The 18,274-nt window shown below is 39.7% G+C and overlaps 1 protein-coding gene across 1 annotated transcript in view; it reads right to left on the minus strand.

Moving 5' to 3' along the window:
* pdzrn4 (PDZ domain containing ring finger 4) overlaps nucleotides 1-16,236 on the minus strand; it is a 52,975-nt gene extending 36,739 nt beyond the window's left edge. Inside the window, exon 1 of the mRNA XM_017484733.3 lies at nucleotides 15,832-16,236. Within this exon, the coding sequence (XP_017340222.1) occupies nucleotides 15,832-15,900 (69 nt within the window). The 5' untranslated portion in view covers nucleotides 15,901-16,236. The remainder of the gene's footprint in view (nucleotides 1-15,831) is intronic.
* Between the last annotated feature and the right edge of the window lie 2,038 nt (nucleotides 16,237-18,274).

Consider the following 18,274-nt stretch of genomic DNA (forward strand, 5'->3'; position numbering starts at 1 on the left):
AGCTGAATTCCACACAAATGCAAAAATTCTGAGCTCAACAATATCAGGCAGTCATTCAGGAACAAGAAAGAGCAAAAGAAGAATCTCATAATCTTTCTCATAATTTGTTCAGAGTACTTAAATACGTTACAAATACATTATAATAAAGTGTTAATACTGGTTTCTTTGGGTTTTCTTTGTTGGTTTGTTTGTTTTTACATTGAATTGCTCTACTATAGAGCACTTGTAATCCTTTACAAAAGTCCATTTTGGTGCTACCTCAACAGTTATTTGTTTTTGAGACCTCAGGGGTTGTGATAGTTACATCATTCAGACTGTTTTAATTCAGAGAGACCATGAGCAAGTACAAAGGTAAGACAGAAAGAGAAATAGACTACTACTATCTTACTGATGTATTGCACTTGAGCAGTAGGCAGGAGTAATTTACCAGATAAGACTCTCTGCTTGTGATTGCAAGGTTCAACTCTGAGGATCATGTCTCTGTTAGGTTTTTGTGCACAACCATTATGTCTCCTCAGACACAGAACTAAATTGGGTTCTGAATAAAATATCCATCCATAAATCCATTTTCTGTACCGCATATCCTGCACAGAGTCACAAGGGAGCCTGGAGCCTATCTCAGGGAACTCTGGGCACAAGGCAGGAGACACCTTGGATGGGGTACCAACCCTTCACAGGGCACAATTGCACACATGCATACTATCGACAATTTGGAAATGCCAATTAGCCTACAATGGATGTCTTTGGACTGGGGGAGGTAACCCCCAAAGCATGAGTAGAACATGCAAACTCCGTACGCACAGGGCAGAGGGTTCGAACCCCCAGCCCTGGAGGTATGAGGAAAATGTGCTAACCACAAAGCTACTATGCCCCTCTGCCGCACAATATAACAAAATAATCACTGATTTGTGACTATGCCAAATTAATAAATGTAAATGTAAGCATCAAATGACAGACTCTACACAAGTCCTGAGACAAAAACCCAACATTTCTCATACACTTCATTTTGTGTAGCACAAACCTTGTTGACTTAACCATGAGTTGAGTATCTTAGCAGACACTTTTACAGCTGAAGGAGTTGTCAGTAGAAAAGATGGCCCTGAAGGCATATCTGCATTTTTGCATAATGCAGCTCAGTGCCTCAGAGATTTGTCACTTGCACCCATTTCACAGCTCCTTTACGCTACAATTCCCTGCTAGATAATTAAATAAATTACTCGAGTCATCAGAAAAAAATGAAAGTCACACTGTGTGCTAGTGAGTTTACCATTCGGAGCGTAATGAAATTCGTCTCAGATGTGTTCTCCTCTGATCACAGCCTGTGTTCAGGTTTATTAAGGAAATGAACAATCATTTCCTGGAAACACAGTACCTGCATACAGATTCCACAGGAAACGCACTTGCTGTGATTGAAATCATAACCGATAATGATTACACCTTCCAGGTTTTGTTGGCATGTCTACAGTTGGTGTCTGGTGTTTATAGTTATAAATATGTCATTATAACTAGATTCAATCACAACCTCAGTGAAACCTGCCATGGCTACATCTGGCAGCATGAATGAATACATCGACTGAATGAATAGAGAGACCAAGCTGGCTGGTCAGTATATATGTGTGTGTGTGTCTGTGTGTGTGTATACTCATGAGGGATCCAAGTCCATTCTGCTGGCAGTTTGAACACTAATAGCTCTAATAAAGGATTGTTTCTCAGAGGGTTCACTGCTTTATTCATGTTTTTGAGACAGCGGGTTGCAATAAGCCAACACTCTCCCTTTAATTTCCTCCTCACATTCACATGCCTGATTGACTAATGAATGCATCTCTCACTAACACGCATATGTGCGCCGCTTGTGCTGAATTGTTATGATCAAATTTATCTTTAAGCAGCAATTTAACAATCAGCAAATCTAGCACAGCAGCAGGATCGTAAATGGCTCCTGTTGAGACACTAAATGAGAGGTCGAGCATGGGGTCAGGCACGTATATACCAAACTTATTAAACAACAGGCTGAAGCAGCGAACACTGTTAAATAAGATGTAGAGAATGAGTGCAAACGATAAAGGTAGAAGTCTGAATTTTGATTAAGTAGGCCTATTTACAACCAAACCATCTGGTCTAATATGATTGTATCCAGGTCCCAGTAGATGCATTAATAGCTATTGTTCTGTTGTGGCTCACACTGCAATACACTGATAATTTCTGCTCGCATGCCAGATTGCCAGAATAAATATTCTTTTTGAAAAAATTTTTTTATGATTTGCAGGTTACCTACTGAGCTATTAAGTGTGAACCAGGTCTTCTTTTTCATTTCCCTCTGTGGGCAAGCAGACAGTGTTAGAAACTGCACTGCGGACATCCGTCTGCTGACCTTGCCCCGGCTCTCGGCACCACTAGCAGGTGCTTAATTGGTGGACGACTTTGCCAAGCATATGGGGAAAGCCCTGTCATTAATGCTGAATCCTGAACTCAGCATCAGGTAAAATGTCTCCTCTTTGCCAGTTCTCAGACTATCACTCTCAGCATCAGAAAGTCATCAGCTCATCCAGGTAAATGGAAATGAAGTCTGATTCCTTTGTTCCATAGAGGAAGTGGGAGTGATTATATGTGGTTAGACCAGAGTGCCACTTGGCGAGAATGGCGGCTCCACGTGGAGCCACAGTAACTCCAGGATGAGACCAAATGGCTTCCGCAATTGGAAAGCAGAGGGAGGTGGGAATATGGGAGTGGGGGGATGGTGGGCAGCGAAGGTGCATCTGTTCCAAATTCATCTTGTGTTTCATAATGAGGCGAGCCCAATTGGTTCGGAAGCAAAGCAACACGTCTGTTGAAGTGTGATCTTTCAGATAACAATTGTACTGGACAGAGCTTGGCTTGACACAAGTGGTACCCTCAACAAATATTAACCATATTGCATTGGAGAAGAAAGCTGTGTTTAAAAATGAACACATTCGATGCACAATTTGAAGGATGCAATATGGAGACAGATGGAGACGAGTTGAGTTTAACTCTGACCAACATGCTAAGAGAGTCTGGGATGCAAACCACATGGTGGACAATAACAGTTCAAAACTAAATGCCAAGCTCACCATGCTGAGTAGAAGATACTGAATGTAGAATACATTGTGCCACATTGGTAAAAATAAAAGTTGATTTTCCATCCCAAATGGTGCTCATTTTTCTTAAACTAGTATGCATGTAGTTGTAGATTACATTTACATTTATAAATCCTGGAGTTAATGTAGCTCATGGTTTTAAGGCTTCAGACTCACTGAGTAACCAACAGCAGGAAATAAGATTTCCTCTACCTGCACCAACATTAATGTAAAGCCATTCCATCCATTTCCTGTAGATGGCCAGATGCTAGGGAGTTGATACTTTCATTTCATTTCATGCATGGTCTGCCAACAGTGAAAACTTCACAGGTATAGCCCTCATTTTTATTTTTAGATTTTACATACGTGGGGAGGGGGTACTTTCTTGCTGCATCTCCAAGTATATCAGAGCTGGAAGAGTTTTCCTTTGAGGCTGTGCGAGATAAACAGGCTGCTAGGTAGCCAAGTTCTATGCACCAGCTCCTATGGGATGTTTCATTGCTACAAGGGCTTTTCTGACCCCAAACCAGGGTGTAGAGACCTGTAGGGAGATTTCCAGTCTAGGCTAATGACCTGTAGTCCTGAAGCTGTGGGTTACCCCTGTTTCGTGTTTCTGGCTCATTGCCAGAGCCGATAAGCATTTGCTCCAGTGGGTGAAGACAGGCAAGGTAAAAACTCTTATCTCCATCTCCATCTCTCTCCCACTCTCACTGATTAGTGCCATGTATCCCCTTTAGCTGTCCCAAAGCAGCCTTTAAGGAAAGCACTGTTTCCAAATCAGCAGTTCCAGTGCCCTTAGGTGGGATTTTTCTTTCCACCCCTGCAGTGCACAAACCAGACAATATGGCAAAGGCTCTTTATGCATGTATAAGACTAGCTTTAAGGAGACACTGTTGTTTTGTTTTGTTTCATTCTGAAAGCCAGGAGCTTTGACAGGCTTTGCAGCTTGTAGCCCAATTTAAAGTCTGGTATATAAAAAAATAAGTCTTAATTTTTGGAATTACTATATGTCAGATAGACTACTACCAGCAAAGGGATATAATCAGTATATATAAACAACTATTTTTTACAATAGAATTTTGAAATCAGGTAAGTTGAACCTCATGTTTCATATTTGATAGTATTTACATGCTGCATTTTCTATTACATTTGCAAGATTCTTTAACACTGCTAACACCAACTCATACAAATATTTATAGTCAGTGGTACATCATAAAGCAGGTATTACAGAAATTTATAAGACAGCTTATAATGCATCATGATCACATCTTAAATTGTTATCATATTTACCATCCACTTATTCGGTTTTATGGGTGGATGGAGGCATCTCCGAGTCTGCTCCAGGCACACTATCACATCCTCACAGGTTTGAGTGATGACTTCTCATTATGTTCCTCTTCACTGAGTGGCATCGTAATGCCAGAATGCACTTCCTCCAGTACACACACTCATACACGTACACTCATCTCACACAAAGGTAACAGATGTGTCAAAAATGAACTGACATAAATAACGATACAGCGAGCTCATTAAAAATGAAAGAAAAATCAATTGTGAGTGATTTGACAGGACTGAAGTCATTAACAATATTAAGCACACAAATTGAAGGGATACAGCTATAACAAGCACAAATAATCAACAGAAGTGTACTTATGCACAAAAGCATCATCTTTCTCAAACTTGTCATTTTAAAAAACAATACCTTAGCAGTTAAAACTACAACACCTCTTTGTAGTGATGTCTACATGCACCACACACACACACACACACACACACACACACACACACCGGAGAATGCGTTTCACTAACAATAGCCCTTGTGTATAAACTCTTTTGTGTAACAGAGCTCTTCAAGCTGTAAATGCAGATGAATGACACTGTGCCTTTTGTCCAGTTCCTTATCATCTACTGGCCAAACTGGTCCAGGTGAGATGCGAAACCTCAGAGGTGTACAAACCTCTGTCTTCCCATCAACCCACCTGTTCCCCTGCGCCTTATCAGGTGGGCTGCAGAGAGTGTCCACTGACGTGGAGACTGACATGCAGAATAAGCCTCTCATCAGGGAATCTGTCTCCCAAAGCACAGCCTCACCAAAGCAAAGCATTTCCCATGATTACTCTTTATCCTCAGAGCAGAAGAACTGGGTGACTTCTCCTTATCTCAGACAAATGTGCAGCTCAGCCTCGACATCTTGTGCATTTCTCGGAATGTCAGAGCAGATCTTGGAATGGAGATATGTCCAGGGGGGAAAAACACATCGTGAGCAGCTATTGACAAATAGACATGATAAGAGGGAATACTTGCTTGAAAGATGTCTAAAGTATATTCCCTATTCAGTACTCAAGGTAGTAACATTGTATTTCTTACAAAGAATGGCAAGTTTTAACTGTCTACATAGCCATGTCACCTTTGTGTTTAGGTAAGGGAGTTTATTATAGAAAAAGGATCTTGAATGGGAACTTGGAACGAGGTTATGTCACTTCAATAAAAATCCTTGATTTTATTCCCCACACATAAGCCTTGCTCTGTAAATACAAATATACCAAACCTTGACATTTTTCAGCTCAGTGTATTGCTGTTTGCCTTTTTTATTGACTTAGATATTGTTAAATTAACATTTATACACCGATGACCTTTTTTTCTAATCAGAGAACATAATACCAGCGACAAGCAAGCTTCAGATCCTGTTCTGTGGATTGATGAGTTGAAAGTGGAACTGGCTTAAACCAAAACACAGTATTCCACAAAAAGAACAATCATACCTGTGGTCAAGCATGGTGGTGGTAGTGTGATGTTCTGGGGCTGCTTTGATGCTTTATGGCTTGGGCAGCTTGCAATAATTGAGGGAAACTTGAATACCAGAAAATCCTAAAGGAGAATGTCGTAAGTCCGTAAGTTGAAACTCAAGCGCAACTGGATTATGCAGCAAGACAATGATCCAAAGCATAGGAGTAAATCCTAGTCCTAGAAGTAAGTGAAAGACGGATCTCCAGTTTTCGGAAGCGTTTGGTTGCAGTTATTGCTGCTAAAAAGGTAGCACAATTAGATTTTAAGTTTAAGGGGGAATTAGTTTTTCACACAGGTGATAGGTATTGGATAACTTTTTTGCTTCAATAAAACAAAACTGTAATGTATGTTTACTCATGTTGCCTATGTTGTATTTCGTTTGAAGATCTAAAACTATTTAGTATGACATATACACAAAAACAGAAGAAATCAAATACTTTTTCACAGCACTGTATATGTGGTAACACACACATAAAAAAGCAAACTACCCAACAACTCAACTCTCACAATGTGAAGGGAGCATTAGACAAAGTATGACAGGCTTCATTTACGCATACACACAGCCAATTGCATAAATAAAATTCCAACCTTTACCCGCCTCAACCCATCAGATCTCTAGATAATTCATCACTGAGCCATTTTTAGGCTGCTAATAGTCTCTCCCCTCACCTATGGGCACAATATCTCTCTCCTGCAAAGCTTAAACAAGGATAATCGGACAGACGGCAGCTCTTGTCTGTTGCCAAATGACCAGCCAGCCCCATATGTGATTTCATTGGACTACGGTGTATGATTTCAGTTTTATTCACTGTTCAAAGCCTGGAGCCAAAGCTACTGAGGATGTTGTCACCCCAACACAAGCACGGCGATCCAGACACTTCATTACACCTCAAACAATCCCTTCAGTATGATTTCCTCCTAGCCATAAAGGAGGGAGATTGCTGTTTTGAAATGCATAAAGTGTCATTTATGGAAAGGGGTTACTACAGCTTCCCTTCACTGAATTTAATAATGTGTCTCTGCCAGTGAAAGACAGAAAATATGGCACAATGTTTCATTTATGGCCCTCTGAAGAGAAGGTGAACAATACGGCAACATTGTAATGTCACGGAGGCTGACATGCCCTTTGACCACAATGTCTAACTGTCAGTAAAAAATACAACAGCAATACCGCTGTCACTTAGTAGCTGTTTTGCAATACCGGATCAATAATTCGAGAAATGCTGACAAAACTGCCAATACTGACCTGCAGTCATGAACATGACTTACACTGTTCATTTCACCCAAGATTTCAAAAAGAATTTCACCTGCTACATTTATAGTTTTTCATATAACAACACATGATGCATCGTATGTCTGTGTGCAGCTCTATGTGTGATTATTTTTTATAGTACAATCAAACTGGAAAGCTGCAAACACATTCTGATGGGTTGCGCTTCCACAGACGGTTCAGTTCAGAGCGATATGTCATGGATTTGGTACATGCCTGCAAAAGGTCAGTGCTGCTCTTACAGGGATAAGCAAGAGGTGCTAACGCTAAAGGGCAATTCATCAGCTCTCTCTTAAATCCTTATCTCATCCTGTTTCCTGAATGAGGTTCTCAAAAACTGACTGATAAAGCTTCCTGAGTTCATATCCAACCATAGGATGTGCATAGATTGCTGATTGTAGCTTGGAATTACACACGCAATCAGTCCTATAAAAGATAATTGGGAGCTAAATAATATTCAAAGGCTGCAGGCTGTTCAAAGTCAATAGCATATGAACTATGTAATGTAAAGTGCATTTGCAAAAAAATATTCATCAAAAGAATACACATAACCACCAACCAAAGTGTTAAACCTGCAAATAATATGCAGTATCCTGTGCTAATCCTGTCCCAATGCCTACACAACATGTATTCACCTACATATTGTACTGCTAGCTGTTATAGTGCTTGCTGCACTGGACAGGTGAGTCTTTGTTGAAATATAACACCTAGCTGCTTTAAAAGGGGAGGATTGAGAAAAGGAATGAAGTTAATCTTCTTACAAATAGTCAATCAAACCTTTCTTGAAGGAACAGGTAATTAAGACTAATACTATGTTCTCTCGCTTCCTCACACCCACACACAGATGTTCCCACACCCGCAGTGCACTCTTAGGGGCCGTTTACACCAAAAACTAAAAACAGAACACTTTTTATGCGGTTTGGATGTTCGTTTGCACAACAGCTGCGTTTTGGGGCCTGAAAACGCAAACTTTTAAAAACGGGTTTCAAAGTACAAGTTTTTGAAAACAATGGCATTATCGTCTCTGCGTAAATGTAGAAAAATGAGAGTTTGTGAAAACGAGGACACGTGTATTACGTGTTCAGTCTATAGGCATGAGCGCGAGTACTTCAAAACAATGTGCAAGATGTTCAAAACTACAATGGTGGAGTACAGGACTGTATTTGTGCTGCTCAAGATTTTGAGGTTATTGACGCTTCTCCAGCAAAGTGTAGATTTACTGCATCAGTAGTACGACCAGTGGAGACACATTTTTTTACATACACCACATTATTAACCCACGTCTACGCCGACGAAGGGTATTCAAAATCTTATAATTATCTTTATAATTGTCTGTTTTGGAGTATATCTGCATCCTTTTATTGCTAATAAAATATAGAAAGCAGACTGACTGCCAGTGTCTCAGTATTTGACTTGTATTTGCCGATTTTGTTCCATTTTGTACAATGATGGTCAATTATTTGTACTTAAAGATGCACTATTTCGATTTTTTTCAGTATTTAAATATGAATGAGCTTTGTTAACAGAATTCTGTCCTGGAGCACAAACACAGAAGATGCATTTCCACAATAAAAAAAAACACAAACTTTATTCACATTTCATGAACATTACATTATATTACATTTAGTGACGTCTCAGCATTTACTAACCAAGAAAAATAAGCCAAATCTATGCTTGACAAGTGTGTTTTCACAATTCCTTATGACAATTAATAATTTTCCAAGTCTAACTATCGAGATTCTAAGTAACTGGAGGCAGAACTTTTTTTTGTACTTCACGTAGCTCATACATTAATGAAATCATTTGAGAAATGTAAACGTTATTGGGCTTTTTTTTTTATTTTTATCAAGAACAACCACAGCTCCCCCGTTTACTTGTATTGGTTTATAGGGCAGTCTTGCCCGGTCAATATGGCAGAAACGTTGACGTGAATGCTAATGTGTGCAGGCGCATAGTGATTCTTTACAAAGTGACATCGCCAACTACTGGCCTGGCATGCATAATACAGCGTTTTTAGTCGTTTTCGCGGATCCGTGTGAACGGGAATGTTTTGACAACGTTATCGTCTGTACGCAAAACCTTTCAAATACGCAAAGGAAAAAAGTTGTCCATTTTTAGTACATCGTTGTCATGTAAACGTCCCCGCAAGCAAGTTTCACACCTTGCCCGTCTGCTGAAGTCTGTTCAGAGTTTCATTTTTTTGTGGCATTGTATCTGTTTCTTTTGGTTCAGTTGGTTTTCACTATGCTGTCTTTTAATTTTTTATCCTTGTTGTGTCTTATATACAGTACTGTGCAAAAGTCTTAGGTACCATTTTTTTTTTAGTACAAACCCTAAATATTTTAATATAAATATAAATTTCCAAACATTTTTAGTTTTCTAGCACAAAATTCAATGTTACAGAAAAATGTTTGTAATAAGAAAGCAGCATATTACGTAAGAGACCACTTTTTAGACAAAATAAATAAATAAATAAATAAAACCATAATGAAGACTGATGGGTTTTGCTGCAAAAATAAGAAGCGAGTGCGACAATATTTTATATATATATATATAAACTGCACACATTGTACCGAGACTGTTTTTATTTTTTGTCATGACAAATATTGACTTTCTTTCATTTATTATTGTTTACTGCCCTTTACGTTATTCTCTTTAAATGTAGAAACATTTAATTTCATTATTATTGAAGGCATCTTTGTTCTACAGCATTTCTTTGCATGTGCCTAAAAATTTTGTATATTCTCCTGGACTTTTTCTAATCTTTAACTACCCAGTCTCAGTGAGCCTGTGTCCACAACAGCCTCAGATTCCCATTCTTAGTTGTCAGAAGCAAAACCCGATGGTATCTCCTGCTGTTGTAGCCCATCTACTTCAAGGTTTGACCTGTTGTGCACTCTGAGATGATTTTCTTCTCACCACAGCTGTACATAGTGGTTATTTAATTTACTGGAGCCTTCCTGTTAGTTCGAACCAGTCTGGCCATTCATGTCTGATCTCTCTCATCAACGAGGTGTTTCCACCCTAAGAACTGCCGCTCACTGGATGTTTTGTGTTTTTCACACCATTGTGTTTAAATTCTAGTGACTGTTGTGCCAAGAGATCAGGAGATTCCGAAATTCTCAAACCAGCCCAACAACCCATGCTACGGTCAACGTCACTGCGATCACATTTTTCCACATTCTGATGATTGATGTGAACATTACCTGAAGCTCTTGACCTGTATCTGCATGATTTTATACACTGTGATGGTGCCACATGATTGGATGGATGGATAATTGCATGAATTAATTGCATGAATATGTAGGTGTACGGGTGTTCCTAATAAAGGGGTCAGATACTGTGGACAACAAATGAAATAAGCTCTGTTTTACTGTGCATTACTATTGCTGTTATTCATATTCAAATAGTTTAATTCATGCATTCATTCATTCAAGCACACCAACTTGTGCGTACGTAAGTGTTCCTTTATTGGTCAGAAATTTGCGGTTCTGTTTTTTGACACTCTTTATTAATTCTCATAAAGTGTATGTTTATGACCTTTGCAGGTCATGCACATGCATCTTTATTAAAGAAATGAATAATATTAGTTAGTAATTACTAGTTAATGATATGTCAAAAACATGCACAAGTCACTCAAACAATATTTGATGTTTGTTCCCGGATTTTTAAAGATTTTTTTTAAACACATTTTTATGTTCTTTGTTCCTGGACAATAAAATATCGCTTAAATTCATCTCATCCATTTAACCGAGAACAAATTTCATGTTCATTGATTTCTGTGTGCAGTAGAAAAAAAAAACGCATTGTGTTCTGTGTGGAGAAGTGGTCTTTATTTTTTCATGCTTCATTTCCCAGAGAAATGTGCAGACGAGTTGGGTGTTAATCATTCTCTGTGCTCGTACTGTTGCAAATCTGTGAGCGTTTACCGGATAGCAGAGTTCATTCAAATGGTATTAGAGCCAAAAAGACAAACGTTGAACGAGAAACTGCTTTTACACAAGCACTCAGTCCATTGTATGTCATCTTGATGTGGAAATGCATTACCATTAGTAACCAAAAGAATGATGAGTCTTGGATAATAACTGAGAACCTTGTTTAAGGCAGATCCAGTTGTTTGGTGTGCACCCAACCTAAAGTCCCTATGCAATCAAAATGGAAGTTTTGTAGCTTTTAGTATGAATATGTTAACCTTAAAGCTATATATAAGCGAGTGTGCTCCAAAACAATGACAAAATTCACATTTAGAAGATATATGCATTCAATATTTACAGTGTCTCTCTACCTCTAATACAGATCAACAATTTTGATGACATCATTTTGCACTTCAGCTTCTCATCAGATTTTCTGTCCAATCAAATGCTCTCTAGAATCGAAGTGTCCAACCCCGAACATTATAAAAATTCATGGTACTAACGGTCAAGTACGGCTAAGCTAAACACTATTGGGAGGAGCCACTCGATATGTCCTGCCCTGATTTCCTGTTTCAGTGGAAATGACATCAATACATCGAGTAACGCTACGTGTTTCAAGGCAGTTTGCGGGGACTTTAAGGTAGAGAGTTCACTTCTGTCAAAATAACCCAAACTAAAGATTTGTATTTGAGTGGTTCACACTGAACAAGATACACGTGAAAATGTGTCTGTGTTAACATAAATGGTTCTTCAAGAGTTCTTTGTTTGGATAGCAGTTTTCCTAAGAAACCCACTGGCTATATATAGAATCTTTTACAAACCCTTTAGGATTCAATATAGAGTGTGGATGCACTGCACATTTTCCATCTTCCAACAATGAATTTGCTCATATCTCATGAAAAGACTGACATTTACCTTATGAGTTAAACTACGTCAGCTGGAGAAATATGTGGTAAGGCGGCAAGACTGAGAGCCAGTGCTCTGAAGATTTGATGAATCATATAGGCTACTGCAAGCAGACTCCTCTGGAAGCCAGGCTGAATATCACACTGGCTATATTAAAAGAGAAATCCTGATTACATAAGGCACTGCAGTGGATGAGATGTATGAGGTGAAGAGAGAGCGAGAGAGAGAGAGAGAGAGAGAGAGAGAGAGAGAGGGAGAGAGAGAGAGAGAGAAAGAGGGGGGGGGTGGGTTCAGGCAAATATTCCTGCCTCTTCTCACTTGCTTCTTTTATGATTGAAAAAAGCATCAATGGGAAATCAAGAGGACGCATGCATTCCCACCCAACATTTTATCAGAAGAAGAAGGGCTTCTAAGTACGATTGTCACTCTGAGAGAAAAAAAAATGTTTTCAATGCTCAAGTGCAAGTGTGTCGCTCTCTCTCTTTCTGTTTCTCGACCTTATATATATAGTACTTCACTGTAATCTTATGGCTGGAGACAAAAGATCAATCAAGTCAGGCATCATTCTATTTTTCCCCCTCCTTTGTTCTCTCCTATCAATTTTAATGGCTGAGGACCATCACTCAGAAAAAAATGTAATGGGACAAGAAGATGGATGGGAACATTTGTAGCATAGAGGCAGGAGATAGCACCAGGACGCTATGAGGGGTGACCAGAGCTGAGAAGGGTGCAGAGGCCTCAGGCCATTCTTCACACATACATGATCTCACACACACACACACACACACACACAGTGGGGGTGACCCAAGCAGAAAATTCCCTAGTAGTGATGAAATCCATTTGTCAAATACACAAATTCACACCTGTCCTTTTCCACATGATAGGAAAGTCATATCCACAAGAATGCACATCTCTTCCTCTTATCTTGGCCATCTGAGTTTATTATTACACACTGTGCCACTGCAACCAGTGATCCTATAGGGGGCACTCACCAACAAACTTTTTTTTTTTTTTGGACTTTACACACAAGTGTGCTTGAGCAAAACTCTCCCTTTCAAACCCTTCCTAGACCGTGTGCATGCTGTAACTGAGCAGTAACATGCACGTCCAAAAACCACTCAAGCACAAACCACACACACACACAAAGGAATGGTAAATGAATGTGATAAACAGACAAAAAGAAATAACTCAGAAGCCTATCATATTATGCTCAGCAGTGTGTGTCAGCTTCTCATCTCTAGTCTCTCTAATTAGGCCAAAAAAGACACACACCAGTGAGTTTAACTCCTCCCAGATGCTGAGCGACACTCTCATGTGAAGTGTGCTGCCAGATGAAAATGCATGACAAGCGCAACGGGAAGAGAGGGACACAGAATTTTTTATATATATATATATATATATATATATATATATATATATAATCCTACCTTTAACAACCATGCTATCCACTGGTGACAGTGTTGGGAGTGGGAAATGACCAACAACAAAAAGCTTCCAAAATAACGAGTATATTAGCAACATTATCTACTAATCATTATATATACACACACGGTGGTTATAGTATATTATATATATATATATATATATATATATATATATATATATATATATATATATATATATATATATATATATATATATATATATATATATATACACACACACACACACACACACACATACACATATATATATATATATACACACATACACACACACACACACACACACACACACACACACTCATTGTACTGACTGATATACTGGTAGAGAAAATATTCTGAAGGACAAAAAGCGAAAGATAGGACACAAAGAGAGCGAGAGACAAGAGAAAAGTAGAAGAGAGAGACAGTAGAAGGAAACTCCAGCGGCAGACCTTATAATCACAATACCACTGTTTCAGCATGGAGCTCTTCCAGTCCTTAAAAAACACTGCATGATCTGGTTATCATATTACTGATGGTTATTACTGGCTGGCCGTTGGTCATATGGTCAGCTATGCACACACACAAATCCAAGGACCAAAACAGATCGGAAACTAAACTGCATATTTGTTTAAGGGAAAGGCCTCAGAAGCCTATATTCCAAGTGGAAAAAAATGTTCCAGTCAATATGCAGTTTTATTACCATTACTTTTAATGCATGTTTAATCGAACATTGGAAACAGTAGAGTGGTTTAATTTGCTGCATATCATTTTAGTTGTTAATATTCTTCATCAACACCTCACTGCTCACCGAAACTCTCTCTCTCTCTGTCACTCTCTCTCTTCCTTTCTCTCTCTCTCCCTTTCTCTCTCCCTCTCTCTCTCTCCCTTTCTCTCTCCCTCTCCCTCTGTCTCTCTCTCTCTCTCCCTTTCTCTCTCTCTCGCTCTGTTGGTGATGATGTGCCAGGTGCTGATGTGGCAGCAGTCCCCCGCAGAGCACTAGGGTTTAGTAGTGTATGCAGGATCAGATGCGTCCTTATCTAGCATTAAGGGTTCAACACACACCTCGTGCACCAGGACACAACACACTACCTCTGGTTTTCACCAAATTCAATTCCCATACAAGCAGAAGCTTTGTTCTCTGAGGCTGCAACTGTCTCCCCACACCTTTTCTGCTTTCCATACTGCAAAATAACAAATGCCAAGAAATAACAAGAAGCAAGAGAAACAGCAGAGGCAGTATTTTCTAATGCAGTGTTTTACCATTTAATGAAGCAAGTTTGTTAAATGTGGCAAATACGTTCTTCAATCACTTTTAGTATCCAGCTCTGGCCACATGACATCTGTGAAACTTTCCATTGCTGAAATATGAGCTGCGAGAAGACACATGATCTTCTCTAAGGGATCAGTGTTTTCCTGCTCCAAAACAACGCTCAGCCCTTCATCGAAAACCCAAATCCATTGGAGTATGGTGGCAATTAACCAAGCTGATATGCCTTTGTGTACAAAGTGAGACATTGCACATCTAACTCAAGCTCAGGATTTGAAAGACGTGCTAATGAGTCTGTAATTATACCATTCTGAGTGCAGTTGTGATGGATGGATGGATGGATTGATGAAGATAAGATAGAAATGGTTCGAAGAACGGTTCACACACACACGCACTGTGACATTAAGTCTGTAGATTTAACACTGTGGGTGACAATCACCTCTGTAGTGATACCTTTCACTCATAGGATGAGGATGGCATACCCATAAAAATGAACCAAACACTTAACATCAGTCTTAATACCCACTGTAGTATATTTTACATACATGTTTATACAAACACCAGCAATTTATGATGAGTGAAAAATTGACTTGGTAATATATTCGGTATATTTAATAAAATGAGGAATTTTGTACTCCTGAGCACATATTCCGAGGTCAGACTAGAATCCTTGAGAATCGTACTTGAATTGCTCATATGTACGGACTAACCCCAAACTGTCAGAAGAATTGGGTCTCTTCCATTCGTGTGTTGGTTCAGCACAGGTGTTTGGATACGATCTCTGCTATCTCACCAGGGACCTTTTCCTTGGCAAGAACAAATTATCACACTTCCTCTCTAACAGAGGAGGCATTCACGCGCTCTCTCTCTCTCTTTCTCTCTCTCTCTCTCGTGCTCTCTCTCTTTCTCTCACACTTTTCCCTCATAATTTCCTCGTATAGTTCTTTTATTATTTCCTTCCTCACATGGACCATAATATACCAAATGTAACCTCTTCCTTTGACTTTGATTTTTTCATGCCAGTGTAAATGACAAAATTCCGGTGGCAAATTGTTCTATCTTACAAAGTCTTTCTCCTCACACATGCACACACACACACAATCTGGTGTAGCAGTGCTCGCTCTCTCGCTCTCTCTCTCTCTCTCTCTCTCTCTCTCCATCCTACCTGTGAAATTTCATAAAGCAGTTTGTAATGCTCCTCTCTCTTCTGCAGCGAGCACAGATTGCAGCCCATCCTCGGCGTCACGGGTTCGCAGGAGCTCTCTCTCTCCCCAGAATCAGTCGGGGGGTCACCCTCCAGGAACACGCACCGTCTCTCATCAGTCTGCCCTGAGCACTTCTACCACACACACACTTTGCACAGAGAGCTCCGATCAGCTGCACATGGCACGAGCGCACCAGCGTGGTTCGTGTGTGTATGTGTGTGATGCGATCACAGCAGCAGTAGTAGTAGTAGGAGCAGCAGCAGTCGTAGCGATGTCAGTCTCCTACTTCTCTCCCCCCCCTCCCTCACTACCACACACACACTCACACACACACTCACACACGCTGTGGCTCCCGGTCACATACACAGACACTCCCCCTTCTCTCTCACAGCCTTTGCACATGCCTGGTTCATGAATAATGATGACGGACCTGACGCATATGTATCAGGGGAGGTGTGGCTGGGAGAGTGGGAGGATTCAGTGGCCCGTGTGGAGCTGCTCGAGCTCATTAAGGCTCTGCCACTGTAAAGACAATGAATCTCCTTTGTGTTAGTATCAGAGGGACTGAACGTAGCGTGCAGGCTGCCGTATTAACATCCATTGAGGAGAAGGTCTCTAATAAAGCCAGGATTCATTTTATTTGTAGTAAAAGGTATTATGTACACTCTGGAGCAGTGATTTCGAACAGCCCTTTAAGGAAAGATGCTTCTGAGATGATTAGAAAAATTAGAAATGAAAAATTGAATGGACCACTAGGTTATTATTATCTTAAATGACTCAGTACGGCTAACAAGAAAATCCTAGCAGGCAGAGAGAGGGGTGGCGGTGGGGGGTGGGGGGTGTACAGAATTTTACCACAAAAACTCTAGCATATGCCTGTGGATGAGACAGCTAATTATATTTCCAAGATGTGTGCCAAGCAACAGTGAGACAACAAGGAGGCACCGCAATAAGCAGCACCTCTAATTTTTTTCCGTCCTAAGAGACCACAGTTCTGTGCACTTCGGTATCTATTGGCTCACAATTCATGGGTCAAAGTTCACCTAGATAAAGTCAAGGTGACCACTACAAGGAGCAAATGCACATATTTTACATCCCACATATTTTCCCGTTCAGCAAATTGGCATTTTTTATTATATGGATTGGTTTTATTTGGCTGTTTTAGCTTTTAGATTTTGTTTTTAGGTGTTTCCTGTGTCAAAAATCGTACATTTAACCATATAGAGTTTGAAGGATGTCTGAGGAACATCAGCACGTAAAGCCTGCCTTAAGCCATGTATTCATAATTATGAGCATGAAAACTGGTTGGTTTATATGCTGTTTAGATGCACTTTCTCTCAATCTATCAGCAGCAAATTGCTGGATATGAAACGTGCTGAGGTAAACAAAATACAAGCCAAGAAAAGAGGGAGGAGGGGGTGACATACTGTTATTGAAACTCAGGAACCAGAAATGCACTCTTCACAATCAAGTCGTCAAATCATAGTTCAAATATATCATGGAGAAAAATATTTCAGTCGCAGCACTTTAATGAAGCATGGCAATGGTGGATGAATAAAATGATCCAAAGCAGCACAATCTCATAATGCCACACACACACACCGCAGTGATTGCAGGTGTCATCATATTATAATGGCATCTCCAGAAACAAGTCAGCAATCAGAGCCGAGGAGGTTCATAGTGGGCTGATAATAGCAGATGCGTCCCTCTGACTGTGATAATTACAACACAATAGACCAGCAGTGGAGTACAAATCCAGGAGTCCCCTCGGAGACAGGAGGGAATCATAATGAGCTGTAATTGTTAACAAATTGGCCCTGGAGTCAAGAACCACTCACACACACTCACACACATATATATGTCTATGCATGACTACTGTTATGGATAGATGATCTCCCACCAGTTGGCTATCAGCCTCTTTCCTCTGGGAGAAAATAATCTGATTTAGTGGGCTTTAATTTCCCTCCACAGCCTGAGGCCAGACTGGGAGAGACCCTACCAACTGTCTACAGCAGAGATGATACAAAAACATCTCATTCTGGATCTCTAATTTGGTCATAGTTTCACAGTTGTTCGTTGTTTATATAAAATACATATGATATTGTATATAAACAGAATTCACTGGAGTGTCTAAAAAAAGACATGCAGTGGCCTCTAGAATTATTGGAACCTTTCATTAAAAATCTGAATTTTATTTTTATTTAAAAAATAGTTATTTTTCCTACACGATTTACAGTGCATCCGGAAAGTATTCACAGCGCTTCACTTTTCCCGCATTTTGTTATGTTACAGCCTTATTCCAAAATGGATTAAATTCATTATTTTCCTCAAAATTCTACAAACAATACCCCATAATGACAACATGAAAGAAGTTTGCTTGAAATCTTTGCAAATTTATTAAAA

The sequence above is a fragment of the Ictalurus punctatus genome, chromosome 14, assembly GCF_001660625.3.
Source record: "Ictalurus punctatus breed USDA103 chromosome 14, Coco_2.0, whole genome shotgun sequence".
Classification (NCBI taxonomy): Eukaryota; Metazoa; Chordata; class Actinopteri; order Siluriformes; family Ictaluridae; genus Ictalurus; species Ictalurus punctatus.